We start from the raw sequence: 21,651 nt of genomic DNA on the forward strand, positions 1-21,651 counted from the left end.
ACTGTATTTTGCCCATCTTTTTCTTTTGAGTATGGAATACTTAAGATTCCCTCCATTCTCTCCATCTAGCCCATCCATTCCAGGGGAAGTGAATTTTCCCCAAATAGCCAGTCTCTTTTTCTCTTTTTATCATGCCCTTTTCTCGGAGTTCTGTGTACTACAGTATTTGTACTCCATATAGGTCTCTACTTGTCATACAAATACTTTTAAAACAATTTCATTTTTTGGTGTTAAAGAAACCGAGTTCTAAAGAATATACTGGCTCAGGGTCTTATGCCTATCATTATGGCTGCAAGACATTTGGGCTTTCATCCCAAAAGAAATCCCTGGATTGAGCTGTCTCATCCTTCTGGTTCTGTTGTACTATATACAGAGGCTGACTATAGATTGGTTTTGTTTTTTTAAAAAAGAATTACTATACAGTTTTTATTAGACATAAGCTAGCGTTAAACCGGTATTTTTGAATATATGGTGGGTAGAAATTGGAGAGTCAGGAATGTTCTGGGGTAAGAGGCAAAGGGCTTGTATTTTGGGTGGATACCAACCCTCTGCAACGCAGAAATGAAGGCCCAGCTCTCTTACCTCCCAGGCATGCATGCATTCCATAGAACCTTTGTTTCCACCCTTTCTTCATGCCAAACTCTGCCAGACCCTGGCCTGTGTCTGTCTTAATGATGTCTTGATGCCTTTGAAGATCGTTGCTGCATAACATGCAGCTCAGCAAAACTTAATCCAAGGTAATGGTGCAGAGAGGGAATTGAATCCTTTCTTTGGATAAAGGGGGCTTCGAGGGAGGGTGTGGAGTAATAGTAGTACTACTGTAGTGGTTTATGAGGGTTTTGCCCCTTGAGGAGTCAGGAGTTGAGTAGAATAGTTCAGAAAAAAGGGTTGGAAGCATCGGAGGCTTCTTGAAATTAAGGAGGAATGGCCTCATCTTCCATGAGACTGTCTTTTTTTAGAGTCTGGGCTGAAGCTTATACTGATAAAGGGTTTCTTTTTCCTTTTCCTAACACACTACATCAAAGTCAGACATCTTTTTCTGGCTTAGGAGATCCAGATTTAAGGATGAGGAGTGCAGTAATCATACTAAAAGTATGCTGCTCTTGATACAGAAATGATGAGTTTTTTCGAGAATTAATTTGGATGTAGTTGAACATAGGCCTTTGTAGTGCCTAGGAAGAGAGACTGCTATTCAGACATCTGCCAGCCCCCCATTAAGGTGCAGCTGTTTTGGCCAAGATGGTCTGGGATAGACTTGTTTGGGCTTAGAGTAGCTCAGCCTTGAAATTTACATCATCATTGGAGAAAACCATTGATAAGGTGCAAGGTCCAAAGGCAGAGCCTGAGGAATTAAAGAAATTTAAGACATAGTCCCTTAGTCCAGGCCACCATCATCTTTGAATGAATGAATGGACAAATATCTGCCCTTAAGTGGATCATATTCTATTTGGAGGAATAGGACATTCATGTTAACTGATGATAAGCAGAAGATAGAAGTAGCTAAAAAGATGTGCACATAATAGACATTTTTTGAAAGTTCAGAGTCTGATGAGGCTGGACTGGGCCTCTTGGGAAAAACTAGCAGAGGAGGGCTCTTGCATTGACTTTGATGGAAGTACTTACAGGGCTCATGTTCTATTTTGTAGACATATTTTGTTAAAGTAGTAGAGATGAGAGAAGGAGCAAGAGTGACTAGGACTTTGATGGTTTTCTGCCCTGCAGGAATTACTGGAGTCTGTGATTATGAAATGTCAAGAGAAAGCCTCTCTTCTTCCTTTCTTTACTTGCTCCAACAAATATTTTTTAAACACTACACACTTTGTTAGATGCTGCACACTTTGTTAGATGTTAAGGATATTTTGAAAAATAAGCTTGACAAGATCCCATCCCTCTTGGTTCTTTTTTTTTTCCTTTAAAAAAAATTATTTATATTAATTTCAGATATACAGTACAATGGTTAGACATGTATATAATTTATGAAGTGATTCCCTTGATTACCTTAGCACCCATCTGGCACCAAACACAGCCATTAAAATAATGTCGACTATATTCCCTATGCTCTACTCTACATCCCCATGACTGTTTTGTAACTATTAATTTGTACTTCTTCATCCCTCCCTTCACCTTTTTCTCCCAGCCCCCGAGCTCACTTCCTTCTGGCATTCACCAGTTTGTTTTCTGTATTTGAGTCTGTTTTTGTTTATTTGTTTGTTTCTTTTGTCCTTAGATTCCACATATAAGTGAAATATGGTATTTACCTTTCTCTGTCTGAATTATTTCTCTCAGCACAATACTCTCTAGGTCCTTCCATGTCATTGCAAATGGTTAAGATTTCATTTCTTTAGTGGCTGAGTAATATTCCTTTATATATATGTACCATAACTTTATTCAGTCATCTGTTGATAGACACTTAGGTTGCTTCTATATTTTGGCTGTAGTGAGTAGCACTACCCTGAACATAGGGGTGCATAGATCTTTATGAACTAGTGTTTTGGTCTTTTTGGGGGATAAGTACATAGAAGTGCAACTGGTGGATCAAAAGCTAGTTCTATTTTTTAATTTTTAAGGAATCTCCAAACTGTTTCTTACAGTGATTATACCAATTTGCAATCCCACCAACAGTGTAAGAGGTTTCCCTTTTCTCCATATCCTTGCCAACACTTGTTGTCTTTTGATTTATTGATGATAGTCAATCTGACAGGTGTGAAGTGATATCTCATTAGTGACCTTGAACATCTTTTCATATGTCCCTTGGCCATATATATGTCCTCTTTGGAGAAATATCTGTTCAGGTCTCCTGGTCACTTTTTAATTGGGTCGTTTGTTTTTTTTGAGTCATATGAGTTCTTTATAAATTTTGAATATTAACCCGTTGCCAGATGTATTGTAGGCAAATATCTTCTCCCATTCAGTAGGTTGTCTTTTCGTTTTATTGGTGGTTTCCTATACTGTGGAAAACTTTTCAGTTTGATGTTTAATTTTTCTTTTGTTTTCCTTGTATGAGGATATATATTAGAAAAAATATTACTAATGACAATATCAGAGTTTACTGCCTGTGTTTTCATCTAGAAGTTTTATGGTTTGGTGTCTTACATTTAAGTCTTTAAATCCATTGTGAGTTTATGTATATGGCATAAGAAGATGGTCCAGTTTCATTTTTTTTTTTTTTTTGCGTATATCTGTCCAATTTTCCCAACACCATTTGTTGAAGAGACTGTCTTTACCCCATTGTACATTCTTGCCTCCTTTGTCATAGATTATATGCCAATATAAGCATGGTTTTATTTCTGTGCACTCTATTCTGTTCCATTGATTTATGTGTCTGTTTTTATACCAGTATCATCCTGTTTTGATTACCATAGCCTTCTAGTTTCAGGTAGTGTGATACCTCCAACTTTGTTCTCCTTTCTTAAGACTGCCATGGCTATTCAGGAACTTTTATCATTCCATATAAATTTTAGGATTATTTGTTCTAGTTCTCTGAAAAATGCCATTGGTATTTTGATAGGGATTGCACTGAATCTATAGATCGCTTTGGATATTATGGCATTTTAATGATGTTGATTCTTCCTACCCATGAGCCTGGTATATATACTTCCACTTTATTTGTATCTTTTTCAATTTCTTTTTTCAGTGATTCATAATTTTCCAAGAACAAGTGTTTTACCTCCTTGGTTAATTTAATTCCTAAGTATTTTACTGTTTTTGATACAATTGTAAATGAGATTGCTCTCTTAACTTCTCTTTCTGATAGTTCATCATTGATGTATATAAATGCAACCAACTTCTGAACTCATTTATCAGTCTAACAGTTTTTTGGTGGAATCTTTATATGTAATATCATGTCATCTGCAAATAAGGGTAGTTTTACTTCTTCCTTTCCAATTTGGATGCGTTTTATTTTTCCTTCTTGTCTGATTGCTGAGACTTCCAACACTATATTGAATAGAAGTGGCAAAAGTGAGCATCATTGTCTTACTCCTGATCTTAAGGAAATCACTTTTAGCCCTTCCCCATTGAGTATGATGTTAGTTGTACGTTTGTCATATATGGCCTTTAATATGTTGAAGTATGTTTCCTCTATTTTAACTTTGCTGAGAGTTTTTATCATAAATAGATGCTGGATTTTGTCAAATGCTTTTTCTTCATCTACTGATATGATCATATGATTGTTATCTTTCAATTTGTTAATGTGGTGTATCACAATTGATTTGCAGATATTAAACCAACTTTGCATCTCAGTTTGCTAGTATTTTGTTGAGGGTGTTTGTGTCAGTGTTCATCAGGGTTATTGGCCTCCGGTTTTCATTTTTTGTTCTGTCTTTGTCCGGTTTTAGAATCAGGGTACTGGTGGCCTCATAAAAAGAGTTTGGAAGCCTTTCTCCTTTTAAATTTTTTGGAATAGTTTGAGAAAACTAAGTGTTGATTCTTCTTTGAATGATTAAAATTCACCTATAAAGACATCTGGTCCAGAATTTTTGTTTTTGGAAGTTTTTTTTATTACCAATTCCATTTCATTGGTGGTAATTGGTTGGTTCAGATTTTCTGCTGCTTCTTGACTCAGTCTTGGGAGAATATATCCATTTCTTTCAGATTGTCCAATTTGTTGGCATATAATTGCTTATAGTATTTTCCTATAATCCTTTGTATTTCTGTGGAGTCTGTAATTACTTCTCTTCTTCCATTTCTGATTTTATTTATTTGAGTCCTCTCTTTTTATCTTCATGAGTTCAATTAAAGGTTTGTCAATTTTGTATATCCTTTCAAAGAACCAGCTCTTGGTTTCATCGATCTCTTGTATTGTTTTTCTAGACTCTTATTTTGTTTATTTCACCCTGATCGTTATTATTTCCTTCTACTCACTTTGGGTTTTGTTTGCTGTTCTTTTTCTAGTTCTTTTAAGTGTAAAGTTAGATTGTTTATTTGATATTTTTCTTGTTTCTTGAGATAGGCCTGTATTCCTATGAATTTCTCTCTTAGAACTGCATTTGCTCTGTCTCATAGATTTTGAGTCATTGTAATTTTATTTTTGTTTGTCTCTAGGTATCTTTTGATTTCTTCCTTGATCTCAACATTAACCTATTCATTGTTTAGTAGCATGTTGTTTAGCCACCATGTGTTTATGTATTTTCCAGGTTTTTCTTTAGTTGATTTCTAGTTTCACACTATTGTGGAGAAGCCACTTGATAATGATTTCAGTCTTCTTAAATTTATGAGACTTATTTTGTGGCCTAACATGTGGTCTATCCTGGAAAATGGTCCATGTGTACTTGAGAAGAATATATATTCTTTTGCTTTGGGGCAAAATGCTCTGAAAATATCAATTAAATCCTTCTGGTCTAGTGTGTTATTTAAGCCCACTGTTTCCTTGTTGATTTCTGTCTGAAATTTCTGTCCATTAGTGTCAATAGGGTATTAAAGTCTCCTACTATGAGTATATTACTGTCAATCTCTCCCTTTATGTCAGTCATTAATTGCTTTATATATGTAGGTGCTCCTATATTGTGTATGTAAATGTTTACTAGGTTTATGTCCTCTTGTTGAATCAATCCCTTTATCATTATTTAATGTCCTTTTTTGTCTCTTTTATTATAGCCTTTGCTTTAAAGTCTATTTTGTTTGATACAGGTATTGCTACCCCAGCATTTTTTCATTTCCATTTGCCTGAAATATCTTTTCCATCCCTTTACTTTCAGTCTGTGTGTGTCATTTGATCTGAGGTAGGTAGACAGCATATGTCTGGGTCTTGTTTTCGTATGTATTCAGCTACCCTATGTTTTTTGATTGGAGCATTTAATCTATTTACATTTGTTTTGATAGGTACATAGTTATTGACATTTTGTTGTTTGTATTTATGGGTTTTCTCCTCTTCTTTTTACAGAGGTCCCCTTAACATGTCTTCTAATTCTGATTTGTTGATGATGAATTCCTTTAGCTTTTTTCCTATCTGGGAAGCTCTTTATCTCACTTTCAATTTTAATTCATAGCCTTGCTGGGTAGAGCTGTCTTGGTTGTGGGTTCTTGTTTTTCATTACTTTGAATATTTCATGCCAGTCTCTTCTGGCCTGCAAAATCAGCTGTTGAAAAACCAGCTGACATTCTTGTGGGAGTAACCTTGTAAGTAACTAACTGCCTTCCTCTTGCTGCTTTTAGAGTTTTCTCTTTGTCTCCAACCTTTGGCATTTTAATGATAATGTGCCTTGGTGTAGGTCCATTTGAGTTCCTCTTGTTTGGGACTCTTTGTGCTTCCTGGACTTGTATGTCAATTTCCTTCACCAGGTTAGGGAAGTTTTCTGTCATTATTTCTTCAAATAAGTTCTTAATTTCTTGCTTTCTATTTCCTCCCTCCAGTACCCCTATTATATGGATGTTGGTACATTTGATGTTGGTGAAGTCTCTTAACCTTCCTCATTTTTTTGCATTCTTTTTTCTTTTTGCTTTTCTGATTGAATGTTTTCTGCTACCTTGTCTTCCAACTTGCTGATTTGATCCTCTCCATTTGATCTGTTGATTCCTTCTAGTGTATTCTTCATTTCATTTATTGTAGTCTTCATTCCTGAGTGGTTCTTCTTTATGGTTTCTGTCCTTTTTTACTTAGTCACTCTGTGTTGAAGTCCTCATCGAGATAATCTATTCTTTCCCTAAGTTCATTGAACATCCCTATAACCAGTACTTTGAACTCTATCTCTGGTAGGTTGCTTACCTCCATTTCATTTAACTTTTTTTTCCTGAAGTTTTCTTCCTTTGTTTCATTTGTGGCATATGTTTTTTGTTTTCTCAATTTGTTTCTATAAATTAGGAAGATTTGTTACGTCTCCCAGCCTTGGCCAGGCGGCCTTTGTAATAGGTGTCCTGTGTGGCTCAGACTCCCTGATCACCTGTGCTGGGGGTTCTGGACATGTTCTTTGTGTGGTTGTGTGTGTTCTCCTGTTGTAACTAAACCTTGATTGCTGTTAACATGACAGTGGATGGGCTTGACTCTCGGGCTGACTGGCTGTGGGGATTAGCCATACACACAGGGTATGAGCTGCTGTGTGGTGGCTGACGCCACAGAGTGGATTTTGCCCCAGCAGTCTCATGTACCTGTTGAACCACCTTTGGGTGTGCCGCTCATGGACCTAGTCAGGTAGTGTGCTCTTGTGGTCTGACACCAGCCTTCAGGTGTGTTAATTCTATGGCCTCTTAGGAGGGGCTCTCCTGTAGGCCAAGGTCAGCTGCTGCCTTTGATTACTCAGGCCTACCCGGTAGGAGCTACAAAGCAATCTGCAGATTGTTGCTGCCTATGTTGGATCTGGAGGCAAATGGGAGAGACCATGCTGTAAGCTGAGGTCAGTTACTCCTAGTACTGGGCATGGGGTGACTTAGCAAAAAGACCAGTGCATCTCAAGGCCTGGGGCTGCCTGCCCTCTGCCCATATGACTCAGTAGCTGGAAGAGCATTTAGGTGGCACTAGTTGGATGGAGTAGGGACCCAGGGGATCACTGGGGTAAAGCAAGCAAATTTCATTCGGCCAGTGTAAAGTCAGGTTTCCTGCCAATGCTGAATTTGTGGCTTCCTGTAAAAGTCTCAGACTGCAGCAAGGCCAGCTACTGCTATCTGCCTTAGGCTCGCAGACCCTGCAGTCCACCCAAGAAATACTGCAGCTCTGGTTTGCACCAAAAGTCGTCCTGGAAATGTGAGGCAGCGCAAGCTGAGGGCTGCTGCCTTGCCAGCAGCTGTGCGTCCCAGGGAAATGTACAAGGTGGAGCTGTCAGCCTGGCAATGGGCAGCCACAGGCAGTTTGTGGGCTGGGCCCCCAGGAAGACACAGGGTCTGATCTCAGTGGACCAATGCAGCTTCAGAATTGGCCGTGCAGAGGGCAGGGTGGTTCAACAGAGGCAAGATGGCACCTGTCTGTGGACTGCATGGAGCGGGGCCTGACAAAGGTGCAGTGGTGGCTGTTTCTCTAGCTTTTGCCCTGGCACCACACAACTCAGTTTTTCCTGGTATGTCTCTTGTGCATCCCAAGCCACTGTCCCTCCACTGGCGCCCAGGATGAGTATTTGCGAGCATGTGAGTCTATGTACGGGCCCTTTAAGGGGACATTGGGATTTTTAGTTTTCTTCTGTCTTACCCAAATGGCCAGAATCCCCACTGGTTTTTACAGTCAGATTTGTGGGAGCTCCACTTACAAGGATGGGAACCCTGGGCTGGGGGCCCTTGTGTGGAGCTAGGGCCCCTCAGTCCTTCAGGGGGTCCTCTGCAGCTGTGCCCTACTTCCCACTGCTCAACCCATACCCAGGTGTGGGACCAGCCTGCTTCACATCTCTGCCCTTCTCAGATGGGGATGTGGCTTTTTCTTTATACCCTCATATGTATGTATTATGATCAGCTAGACTTTAGGTGGTTCTCCAAGTTATTTGTTTTATAATTTGGTTGTAATTTTAATGTGGCCATGGAAGTAGATGAACCCTGCTTTTACCTAGCCCACCATCTTGAATTCCCCTCTTGGTTCTTGATGGCAAGGTATTAAGTGCCAAGTTATCCTCAGAATTTGGACTAAAGCCTTGTTTGGAAATATTTTTATCAAGGTCATTAGTTAGAGTCAGGTTTAAATTATAGAAGGATTTATTAGAAATGACAGGAGGTCTAGAGGTAGGCCAACATTCAGATCCTAGCCCTACTTCTGACTAGCTATGTGCAAATACCTCTTGAAATACCAATTCTACAATTTTTAAAATGGAAGTAGTATCATCTACTTCCTGGGGCTGTTGCAAATATTAAATGAGTTAATTTGTATAAACCCTTAGCAGAGGGCCTGGCACGTAGTAGCTGCTATTATTACTACCACTTTCAGTGGCTATTTAAGCTGAAGTTTTAGTTTGGTCAGTAATTTCTGCTGCTTCATAAGAGATAATAAGATTGGATTTTACAAGTCTACGTGATTTATACAGGTCTCCAATCTCCTGTAAAGGAATTTTCTGAGAAAATAAATATTGTCTTCAAGGCCCTAGTTTTTCTTTCACATGTTTTTTACTTGCTTATCAAAGTTTTAAGTACTTAATGTAGAAAATAAGTGATTTCAAAGTAATGTAAAAAAGGAGAAAAAGTCTCCCCCAAAGTCCCATCATTTAGAAAACCGTGTCTTAATGTTTTCTGGACATTTGAGACCGATAAAAATGATTTTGTCTTTTCTCCAGAAAATTCAAGCTTTTGACCATATGTAAAAATATTTTCATACGATTTCAAGATTTTCTAATTGTTTGCCTCAAAGTTAGAAAACCCTAACCTGACTCCCAAGCACAAATTTTGTAGTAAAAAAACGATCAGGCCAGGTTCTGGTTTCACATAAGGGTTTCTGAATCTCTTGGTTCTTGCAGTCAGATTGCTCTTTTTTTCAGTCTTTTTTTCCTAAGGCCCAAGTTCTTAAACTAAGAATTGGATATCTTTGATTATTTTTCACGATGTAATTACCAACTGGACTCTCTTATTAATGAACATCTTAATAGCCGTTTAGAGAAATGAGTTTAACTTTTGATTTCCTTGTATGTTTTTGTTTGTGTGTCTTGGACTAAACTTGAGAGAGATTGTGAGAGCCTGTCTTACGGGTAGAGGAGAAATGCACCATCTTTTCTTTTTTCCCCTTCGCCTCTTTATCCTGCCTCAGTGTTCTTGGTGCTCAGGCCTTTTGACTGGCTTCTACTGGCAGTCAGAAAGAAGAGAGAACAGAGCGAAGGGTCTCTGGTCTACCTGATATGGCAGTGAAGGGAGCAGGCAGGGTTCGGAATGGTTTTCCCCCTGTTCCAGAGTCAGTCATATCTAGAACTGTGTCAGGATGGGAACTGTGGATTGGTGGGAGAATCATGTGCAGTCCAGGCGGCTTGGAGGTGGGTGTATGGAGCCCACATGCTGTACTATACTTGTTTTCTTGGCTTCAGTGCACAAATTCCACAGAGAGAAAACAGCCTTTCAGGCTCTGTTTCCACACTCACATAAAGGCTTCCAAGTCCCTGTTTCTTGTAGTCAGTTGCCCTTTATTTCAGTCTTCAGACAATGACTTGTCTTTTCCTTCTGAAATCATCAGCTCTTGTTGGATGAGCCTGGCTCTAGATAAACCTCTGTGTTGCATAGAGAGGGCAGACTGAAGTAAGGGGCCTCAGGACTGTGCAAATGTGGTATTACTGCTGCCCTAGTTCACAGGCCTACATGCTCTCTGTTTTGGACTATTATCACAGCCTCCCAACTATTCTCTCTGCCTCTGATCTAGCTTCTACCATGTATCCAGAATTTCATTCAAAAATATCCATTTATTGATGTCATTCCCCTGTTTAAAACCTTTCAGTGGTGCTACCCTTAGCAAAAAGTCTAAACTTATTTGCATGGCTTACAGGGTTCTGTAAGTCCTGGTTCCTATTTACTTCTTCAGCCTTTTTCCTCACTGATACCCTGTGTACCAACCATACCGTTCTCTCACTGTTCCCAAAATTTATCTTTTTGACAGTTTCCTCTCTTTACACTTACAGTTCCTGCATCTAGCTCATCTTTCCTCACCTTTGCAGTTTGTGGAATACTCCTTTATTCTGTAATACTTAGCTATATCTATGGCCATACCACCCTGAATGTGCCCGATCTTATTTAATATTCAGCTCAAATGTCACCTCCTACTGGGATGCCTTACTTGGATTCCCCAGGCAGGGTTTGTTGCTCTGTCTTGTGCATTCTCAGTATTTAGTATAGTCAAATACTTAGTATTTAATATTTAGTATTGATTATAAGTGTGGGCTTTAGAGTCAGAATCCTTGATTTCAGTCCTAGTCTGGCCCCTTCCTAGGTCTGTGACTGTGGGCAAAATGAATTACCTACCTGTCTCTGCCTCAGTTTCTTCATCTGTAAAATGAGAGTAATATTAATAAACCTTATAGGTTGTTGTGAAGATTAAAAAAGGTAATACTTTAAAGTGCTTAGGACAGTGCTTGGCCATAGTTAGCAATAAATGTTACTTTTTATTGTTGTTGTTATCATGGTACTTTGTGTATACCTCTACTAGCTCCTATCACCTCTATTTATAAATATTTTTATATATCTTTCCTACTAGACTGTGTGCCCCTGAGGACAGGTGCATACCTTGTTTACTTTTTCTGGCCCTCTGTGTATAGGTTTACAGTAAACGTTGGTCAAATGAGCTATTGCACACAGATTTGCCTTCAAAAGGGAAATGGGCGACAGATAGAGTGGGGAATGTTTAAAATTGGATTTGTGGATGATCATAGACCCAAAGTTGATGCAACCTTGATGTCATCTGTTTTACCCACATTTGAAGGAATCCCTTCTGCTGCCTCTTGCAGCACAGTCAGTGCTTTTATATTGTCAAGGCAGAGGCCATGTGAAAGTTAAGCATACTCTAAGTGCCGGGTTCACATCCATTTTGTTTTTGGTTTGAATTGTAGGTGACATGTCTGAGAGTAAAGCCAAGAAGATTGAAATCAAGGACGTGGATGGGCAGACACTGAGTAAGCTGATCGACTACATCTATACAGCTGAAATTGAGGTGACCGAAGAGAATGTCCAGGTAAACTCAGCCCCAGCTAATAGCTCGGCGTGTCACACACTCAGGGCCCACCACATTATGCATCATTTCATTTACTCCTCGTAACAACTGGTAACTGGAGAGGAAACGAAAGCTCTAGAGAGGTTAGGTGACTCGCCCTGGATCACATGGCCAGTAGGTAGATAAATGACCCTCAAACTCACGCCTGCCTGATCACAGCACTCATGCTCTTCAGCATTAGGCCATAATACCTTAGAATGACCTTGGGCCCTGGAGAAGGAAGTCTTCAATTCATGTTGGTTCAAACTCTTGGTGAAGGAAGAACTAGAAACCTGGGTGACCCTACTTCTCCCCAGTTATCATCGTAGGGATTTTGAGTATTGGATTATGAGGCTGTTAAAAATGTTTTTGTTTTAGCATTAGTCAGCCGAATGTGTCTGAGGTGCCAAGAACCACTCACGAGTCTCAGAAGGGGTGTGCGACTGTGAAATATGTTGTCCGTGCTTTTTCCTTCTCTCACTGCTCTGCCTTCATTCTAAGCCATCTGGAGCCTTAAAAAAAAGAGCCATCGTATGTGGTGCTTTACCTGAAGGCACACGTCTTTGTCGTGGGGACATAAGGCATTAGCAGCATGCCTCAGTCAGGAAGATGGTTGAGGGTGTGGCCCACTCTGGAACCCTGCAAATCACCAGGCTAACTATAGACACAGGATACTCTATTTCTTGTCATTAAGGATCTTGCTATTTATTTAGAGTGTTGGAAACTTCATGTGATGTGAAGATTTTTTTCTTTTCCTTTCTTTTTTTTTAAAACACAATTGCACCTTATTTATTGGGAGGCAGATACATCTCTAGTGACTAAAATATCTGCTACCCTTATCCAGAACACCACCCCTTTTTCCAAGTTTGAGGTATTTGTGAATCTGAATTGATAATCATTTATTCATTTAATTCAGCTTAAATGTTTGAGTGCCTGTGATATGTCAGACACTTTTTTGGGTAGTATGATTGTAACAGTGGTTGGCGATTCCTTTGCTTGCTCTCATGGACTTTGTGGTCTAAGAGGTGAAGACAGATGCTCATCAAATAAGCATGCTAATAGTATCTGTGCACATATTGTGGTAAGTCCTTTGAAGGAAAGGAACATGGTATACAATGAGAGAGTATGTCAAGGGGAATCAATTTAGATGGAGGAAGGGACCTAGAAGGGCTCTTTCAAGAGATAAGATTTAAACTGAGGCCTGGAAATGAGTGAGAGTTAGCTTGGTGTGACAAAGAGTATGCATAAGTGGGTAGGGGGTCAGGGCGCAGGCAAGCCAGGGATCTGAGGCACACAGCATTTGAGCCCTCAGAGTCTGCCCCATGATAGAGCCTGCCTTTGTGTCTGGCTCCTGGACAGACTTTTGAGTTGTATAGTGATCTGATCTAATCCTCTCTTCTACCTACTCTTTAAAATGAGGTGTATTTTATACACAGTAAAATGCATAGCTATTCCATTTTGTTTCTTGTCTTTCTCATTCAGAATGGAGTGGGCAATGCAATGGTTACATCCTAGGTTTAGCAGCAGAGTTTAAACAGTGGAATGACTTTTGGGCAGTAACATTAAATGCAAATAATTTTGTATAAAATGAGTTATAGGACATGTATCAAAAAAATTTTAAATGGTTATATCAAGTCAATATTACATTTAAATTCATTTAGGCGCTTGATGTAAATATTGAGGTTTACATCAAAATGCAAGAAATTACATTCTTTGCAACTCTAAGGTGGGGGATCTATGAGCCAAGGAATGTCGGTGGCCTTTAGAAGCTTGAAAGGCAAAGAAACGTTCTCCCTTAGCTTTTAGAAGGAACTCAGTCATGATGACACCTTGATTTTATCCTGGTGAGGCCCATTTGGGACTTCTGACTTCTAGAACTGTAAGAACATAAATTCATGTTGTTTTAAAACACTGAAAGAAAAAAAAACAAAAAACAAACCCAAAAAAGAGTATGTGTAAGGGAGGTCATATGATCATATGATTGAAACTAGTTTTTTCCCTCCCTTTTCGTCATGTATTTATTTAATATATATATTTTAAGTACAAAGTGTTTATACACCAGAGAACTAAAAGATGTTCCACTCTAGGTCCTTTTCACCTCACTAGGTATGTTTACTTCACAACTTTGGTCTAAGCCAGTAGTGGTCTCTATATCACACCTGTTATCTTAAAGCAGATCGCAATGGATAGACTAATTAGAGGACGCTGGAAAAAAATGACTTCACCATTGCTTTAAAAAAAACCAAAAAACTGCTTCGTAGGGGTGGGAGCTGGGGCCTGAGTGAAGGTGTGCAGCCTCAGACGACATGCAAGAGTAGAGATGAGGCAGGAAATGAGTATGAGTGGAGACCTCGGTCTGAGCCTCGGCTTTACTGCTAATTCTCGGAGTGCTGTTATTCTAGCCCTCCTCCACTGCAGGGTGTCAGTTTCCCATCTGTAAAGTAAGGGCATGAGGCTCAGTGACCTCTGGCAGGACAAGAAACTTATTCTGATTTTTTTTCTCTCCCTCTAACTAGAGCTTCTCTGACATCTACACTGACACTCTGCCTTAAGGTTCGGTGTTCTCATCTTAGAACAGGAATCAAAATAGTACCCATTCTTTTGGGTGGTCATGAGTTAGATCATCTGCCTTCAAATCTTCTCTACCATTTTCTAGCTGTGTGACCCTAAGCAAGTTACTTAACCTCTCTTACCTTAGTGTTTTCATCTGTAATATGTGCATAATATTAGTACTTTACTACATAGGGTTGGTGTGAGAATTAAATGAATTAATTTAGGTAAAGCACTTAGAAGAGTGCTACCCCGTGCCAGCAGACAGTATGGGTACAGAGAGCAGAGAGCACTGTGAACATAAAAGCCCATTCACAAAGGAGCACAGAGTCTGAAGCTAGAGACAGCATGAGTGCTCTGTAGTATGGTAGGGCCAGGGTGGTGAGTGCTCTGTAGTATGGTAGGGCCAGGGTGGAGGACCCAGGAAGCAGGGAATGGCCATCACTGCCTTGATGGGGATGACCAGGGCAGACCTCGCTGAGGGGATGTTGTTTGGGCCAGACTTCCAAGGAAGAATGGGAGGTTAGGCCTGCCTCCTCTGCCCACTGGTCTGTGTCCTCATTGGTATGCGTGCCCCTTGTCAGGCCTGTTGTTTTCATCTCTGCGCAGGGTGGAGAGGGTGCAGCATATGCAGGGGTTCCACTGGGAGGCACGGTGGGGAACCTTCAGGGAACTGTGTGCATTGTGTGGAATCAATGGGATACACTATTTTCTTTTTTTTCTCCTCACGTAAAACTATGGTTTGGTCAGGGGTAACCTTGGGGAAAACCAAATGAAAAAAGTTGAGAAGAGAAAGTATGAATCAAAATGTGGATTCTTCTTCATGCTGTTACGTATCTGCTGAGGCATCTGCTCAGTCAGCTATCTATGAACAAAGTATTTGTGGAGGATTTGGTGCACTGAGGAGGTGAGCATGGAGGCACTGGGACTCTCCTGAAACCCTTGGAGATGAGGGGTCAGAGATTTAGGGCTTGGTTCAGTGGCTGGGAGAACTATGTCCTTAATCTCTTCCCAGCCACACATACCTTGGACAGACTGAGTTGCTGTTCGGTGGTGGAAGAAACAATTGTCATGTCAACACTTACTAGTACTCACTGTAAGTCAAGTATGTGTTGATCATTTCACATGCATTATTTCATTTAATTCTCATAACCACCAATGGAATGTTCAATTACGATCCTTCTTTGACAGTTGAAGAAGCCGAATCTCAAAGGGTTTAAGTGGGCAGTACCCACAGTCACATGGGTAGTAAGTGATAGAATTGAGATTTGAATCCAGCTGTCTCCAACTCACTGTGCTCTGCTGATGTGGTGAACTCAAGTTTCTTATTAAATGAATGATCAGAATCTATACTTCAGCTCATAATAATTAATAATAATAATAAAAAAAACTAACCAAGCACTTCCATGGACCAAGCATTGCTTTAAATGTATTATCTCATTTGATTCCCACAACAAGCCTTTAAGTCAGTACCATTATCTTCATTTTACTGTTAAGACAGAGCCACAGCAAGGTTAAGCAATTTGCCTTTAGTCACGTGGCTGGTAAGTAGAAAGACAAAATCCAAGCGACACTTTTAATCATAGTGCTATTCTGCCAGCTCTCCTGTTCATCTGTATACATCCCCCCCCACCCCCGTTCTTTCCCTTCCCAGTCCTTTTCTCTCTCTCCCTCCCTCCCTTTCCCTTTCCCTCTCACTCCGCTTTCCTTATTTTTCTCAAGAGTTTTTTAATTTAGCACTGTTTCTGTGCCAGGCCTCATGCCTGGTGCTGGCACAGACAGACCGACGACAGTGTGGCTGGGGCAGAGGCCTTGGGCGGCCCTGTCACCTGGCCCTCTGGCTGGTGCCCTCCCTTTGTGCATGGCCCTGCCCCCCTGAAATTCCAGGAGTAGGTGCTTTCTGAGGCAGGGCATTTCCTTTTGTTTTTGCTGAAGGAAATAAACTCTGTGACGGGATATCCTCTGCTGTGTTTTCATGTTATCCAAAGGAGAGAAAAAACAAAACTGGGCCTGCATGCGAAAAATGGAGGGAAGGCCATTTGCAAGCTGGAGGGGAACCTGCAAACTCTTTGCTGAGGGTCATTCCAGGACTTGTTTTCCCAGAACCATAATGCTGAGGTGGCAGAGGCAAGATAAAAGCTTTTGTACATAGGGTCATCTTCCATTCATACAGGGGTTCCAGCTAACTGCTCTTTGGTCTCAGCCTCCTCCATCCAGGGACCAAGCAGTACTGCCCTAGTGATTCTGCCGGGACAGGCTTGCTTCAAAGCTGAGGGCCAGAGCTTGGCCTTTTGTTCACAGTCTTGTACTGCTGCCACTTGAGGGAGTCAAGTTGCAGGCAAGATAAGAGAAGAAGAAATCCATAGAAAGCTCTTGTTGATGTGGGAGAGAGAAGAGAAGACAGCCCCTTGCTCTCTGCTCTTTCATGGGCTCTGGGGATGCGATCGTTCTTTATGTATGCAGCCCCTAGAATCCCACTGGGCCAGACCCTAGTTTTTAACCCTGAGACTCAGTTTGAGTAGTCATATGTCTCCCAGCCTCCAAACCTTCCCCCTCAGCATTCTGACTTCCTTTAGTTTCCTTCATGCCTTCCTGTAGGAAGCAAGTAGTGGTAAGAAAAGGGCCTTTGACTCATAGCTAATCACCATGTAAGATGAAAGAGAAGGAAGAAACAATTGGAGAAACCACCAGCCCCACTCATTTTAGGAAGTCAACCTGGGAATGCTTTTGGGCAGGAGCAGACCCAAACAGGATGGGGGTACGTGGAGTGATGGAAAACCTTATAATTGTTGCCTACTAAGTGGGTTTTGTCAACAGTAGGGAAGTTAAAGGCTACGTGGGTAGCTCTATCCAGGGAGGTTTTAAAAACTGAAAGTTATAACTTAAGGAGTATGTTAGGAAGTATTTATTATTTTATTTGTTTGGCTGGTTGTCATGAGCTTGAGAATTAAGCACCAAACTATGCCATTGTCCTTGTAGTGAAAAAGAGGGCAAGGGGGAAGGAGATATGTGTCCCTGGCATGATCTCTTCTTGATTTGGCTGAGAATGCAATCTGGGGGTGGCTTGGACTCTCAGAAATCCTCTTCTGTGAGGCTAAAGGGCTGCTGTCCCATTCTTGCCTCTCATCCTTTTGGGGCTTGCCACACTACTGAGTAGGGTGTGTGCTGGACGACATCTGACAACTCCTTTCCACCAGGGCTTCTTAGGGCAACTGGTTAGATGTTTCTCCTCCTTAAGAAGATCAACTGTCCCAGTTTGTCTCCTGGGACGTGGGTTTTTCAGTGCTAAAACTGGCAAAGTCGGAGCAAGCCAGGTTGGTCAACTTATGGCCCTAACTGTAAGGTTTGTAGCTGGTGTTGGTAGAGGGGTGTCATGGAGGTCATTTGGGGGTTTGGAACACAACTTTCCATTCCTGATATGTATTCAGCAAGAGTGGTTAATGGTTCTCCACTTAACTAGCAGGCAGAGACTAATCTCGTCTTGGGATCTGTTTGCCTAGGCTGAGCAAGCTCACAGGTTAATTGAGTTTCTCAGTTTATGGCTGCTTGATGGGCATGGTGGCTGCCTAGTGAGGATGGAGCTTAGCGGGTCAGATTTGGAGCTTGGCTGTGTTCACTTATGGTCTGAAACTTAAGAGTGGGTAATTTTATCTTTTTCCTTCTCTAGAATTAATCAGGGTTCAGAAAATACCAAAGACACATGCTGGGAAGTAGGAGAGTGGAAGAGAGAGGGTGGGGGAAGGGAAGGAGGAGCCTGTTTTCTAGAACTCAGCCATCGTGAACAAGAAGTTTAATAAGTTTGTAGGTCGGAAGAGCTTTCCTTGCTGAGACCAAGTGTTTAGCTCGGGAGAAGGACTGCTGTGGGGATTCTTGGTGGTTTTTGCATGTGGGCGGGGATGGAAAAAGGCGGCCCGTCCTAGTGTTAGCACTGAAAGCCCTGTGTCCTGGGAAACCTCTCAGTGCTGGGCAAACCTAGACGGCTGGTTACCCTAGTAGAAGGATAAGGCCCAAGAATGGGCAGTTAGGTAGTTTTTACCCTGAGCACATGGAGGTGAGGAGAGCCAGAGCTGAGGCTCAGAACTGTTTTAGGAGGTGGTCAGAGTCCAGAAATAAGTAAGTAAATAAAATCACTAAAAAACCCCCAGGCTTTTGTAGTGCTTTGAGTCAAGAAAACAAATATATTTGCAGCCCATGTCTTCTTGGGCATGCCCTTGCGAGTAGGAACAGCTAGCCCAGACACTCTCTCTGAGATCCAGGGGAGGAAGTGAGAGCAAAGGTTCAGGACATGGCAGTTGTTTCGGGGTGAAATGGATGCTGGGATCGCTGAGCTAACCAGCTGCAAATCAAACTGTTCTGTTATTTAGTTTTATTTTTTCTAAATTTCTTTTTGGAAAGGCACTCACATTATTTACCACTCCATAGGGTGGGGTGTGGAGAAGCAGAGCTGGGGTCAAGGACTCTGGCTATCTCTCCTGGATTTTTGATCCAGAGGGCAGGGAAAGGCCTGTGGGAAAGGCCTAGAGAAACTTGATGGGGGTTGGCAGTCTGAGCACCCGTCTGGCCTGCTCAAGCTAGTCTTCCCTGGCTTTTAGGAAAAACATGCAAACACACCTGAGCAGGAACTTTTTCTGTCTTCTAGGAAATAGTGTAAATACTCCTGTCCTGTGACCTTTTAAAAGGAATCTCAGCTCTCCTTTTTCTGAGAATGTACCTAAAGATGTTCTTTACTGTTTATCTGTTGTATGGGAGAATAAAGTGTGTTTGTCTGAGTCCTGAGGGATTTGGGGGTGACTCTTGTTGCAGTAGATTATAAACTCCATTAGAGTGGGGATCTGGTTTATTGTACTTAACACTGAATCTTAGAGCCTAGACCAGTGTCTGGCACAGGGACACTCAGTAATTAAGTGGTGAACCAGCTTGTAAACAGTTCAGTAGGTACTTTTCTGTGTAAAGATAGGATGCTAAAGGCTGTAGGGCAGTGATTCTTAAACATGGCTGTATGTTAGAAGCGCCTAGGGGGCTTTAGAAACAGCTCACTGTCTAGGCCACGCCCATTCCTATTAAAGTTAGAATCTTTGGGGGTGGGACCCAGGCATCAGCATTTTAAAAATTCTCCAGGTGATTTTAATGTCTAGCCAAGAAGAAAAATCAATCTATCTTAGTCTGCTTGGGCTGTCATAACAAAATACCACAAATTGGATGGCTTAAACAAGACAAATTTGTCCCACCGTTTTGGAAGTTAGAAGTCCAAGATCAAGGTTGCAGCTGATTCAGTTTCTGGTGAGATTCTCTTCCTGGCTTGCAGAAGGTCACTTTCTCCCTATGTCCTTAAGTTTAGAGGGAGAGCACTGGTTTCTCTTCCTCTTCTTGTAAGGGCACCAGCCCTTTTGGATTAGGGCTCCACTCTTACAACTTCATTTAACTGTTATCACTTCCTCATAGGTCTGATCTCCAAATGTAGTCACATTGGGGGTTAGGGCTTCAACATAGAAATTGCAAGGGTTGAGTACAAGCATTCAGTCCGTAAGGGTCTTGTTACTCAAAGTGCAGTTCATGAACCAGCAGCTTCAGCTTCACCTGGTTGCTAGTTAGAAATTCAGGCTCTCAGGTTCAACCTTAGACTAAATGAATCAGAACCTGCATTTCAACAAGATCTCCAATGAATTCACATACATGTTAACAATTGGGAAGCACTGCTTTGGGAATTTACAGGATGCAGACAATCTGCTGGTACTTAGGGTCCATGAAGTGTAGAATCGTAGGAAGATTAGGGCTGCTCTGAAGGCCAGGCCAGGAAGTTTGGACTGACTTGCGCAGGCAGTGGAGAGCCATGTAAGGACTGCAAGCATGGGTGTGATATGATTAGAGCAGTGCTTTAGAGCAGGGGTCCCCAGACCCCCGGCAGTGTACTGGTACTGGTCTGTGGCCTCTTAGGACCCCAGCTGCATAGTAGGAGGTTAGCAGCAGGCCAGAGAGCAGAGAGCAAGGCATTATCTGTATTTGCAGCTGCTCCCTAGCGCTAGCATCACTGCCTCAGCTCCATCTCAGATCATTAGGCATTAGATTCTCATTGGAGCACCAGTCCCTGGTGCCCAAAAGGTTGGGGACCACTGCTTTAGGGAGTTAAGGCCCTGCCTGAGAGATCCTGTGTCTCAGAATGTCACCTTTTCCTCCAGGTGCTGCTCCCAGCAGCCAGCTTGCTGCAGCTCATGGATGTTCGGCAGAACTGCTGTGATTTCCTGCAGTCTCAGTTGCATCCCACCAACTGCCTGGGCATCCGTGCGTTTGCAGATGTGCACACCTGCACCGACCTTCTGCAGCAGGCCAATGCTTATGCAGGTAACAGGGAGCTGGGCTGCCATACCCCACACCCCCAAGCTCATGGATTTAATAACCTAGTCTGCTGTAAACTACTCAAAGATTATGAGATGTGCACTCTACTGTGAAGCAGTTATAATTTAGTCAGGGAGACAAGACACAGGTGAAAAGATCATTAACAGTAGGAGAGTTCAGCTCATTGCCAAGTATAATGTGATTAATTGCCAGATGGATGGCATAGACAGTAATTCTCATCAGAGGAAGGAGATCTGAACAGAATTCGTGGGGAAGAGTAATTTGAGCACTCTTTGAAATAAATCTTTTTTGTTGTTTAAGAAAATTTCTATTTTGATCAAAGGATTCTTTAAAGAGGATTTTAAAAGTCGAATATCACTGTAAAGCTATAATGACAAACAAAAGTCCCCTGCCTTTCCACACCAAGTCTTATTCTTTAAAGCCACTCACTTTCATTTCTAAAAGAATTAAAATGCAGGCTCTGATTCAGCCAAAAGGTACTTCAGCTACTGTTTACCTTCATTTATATAAATAATATGTTTATATCACTACCTTTGGATTTACTAGTTTTGGATATTATCTGCTGACTTCTCATAGAAGAGGAAGATTGAGATTTTGTAGACTTTTCCCTCATACACATATACTCTTCCCCTCTCTTTATTCTCCTAATATCGTTTGTACAACTGAGCTGAGTTATATGTTATAATTATACTTTTTTAATCTAAAAACTTTTAAATCAGAAAGGCAGAGCAATTGCCTTCTTTTGCGTAGTATTACTATCATTTACTCTTGTCAGACAGACACAACTGAACAGTCCTTTTCTATGCATCAGATAATCTGTTGATTCCATTCTATTTTTCTTGGAGACATTCTCTCTGCTAGAGCTTGTCCTCCTGTTATTTTAAGATCCTGTTATTTTAACAGAGTTTTGAGAGGGAGTAGAGATGAATGTGAATTTTCAGTCTATCATATTTAGCTGGAAAGAAATCTTCATTGATATTTATTTTCACTTGAGGATGAAGATCATGAGTGTCTTAGGAAATGCGTCTAGTCATTTTAATCAGTTCAGTCATGGACACCTTCTTCTCTTGCAGTAAAGCATCTCATTCCTCCCTCTGCCCAAACAAACACCGTCTGTGTTTTGTCTGTCTCCTCTGTAGCCCATGTCTGAAAATTAGCTGAGGGCCTCCTGGCTGCCTACC

At 41.3% G+C, this 21,651-nt stretch overlaps 1 protein-coding gene across 23 annotated transcripts in view; it reads left to right on the forward strand.

Moving 5' to 3' along the window:
- KLHL3 (kelch like family member 3) overlaps positions 1-21,651 on the forward strand; it is a 228,709-nt gene that overhangs the window by 146,667 nt on the left and 60,391 nt on the right. For all 23 annotated transcript variants that reach the window (XR_004951879.1, XM_016160622.2, XM_016160625.2 and 20 more), the window contains 2 exons: positions 11,427-11,548; positions 20,293-20,455. Coding sequence is in view for 22 of the 23 variants with exons in the window: in XM_016160622.2 (XP_016016108.1) it covers positions 11,427-11,548; positions 20,293-20,455 (285 nt within the window). In the remaining variant the exon portion in view is untranslated. The remainder of the gene's footprint in view (positions 1-11,426; positions 11,549-20,292; positions 20,456-21,651) is intronic.

The sequence above is a fragment of the Rousettus aegyptiacus genome, unplaced genomic scaffold, assembly GCF_014176215.1.
Source record: "Rousettus aegyptiacus isolate mRouAeg1 unplaced genomic scaffold, mRouAeg1.p scaffold_m13_p_7, whole genome shotgun sequence".
Lineage (NCBI taxonomy): Eukaryota > Metazoa > Chordata > Mammalia > Chiroptera > Pteropodidae > Rousettus > Rousettus aegyptiacus.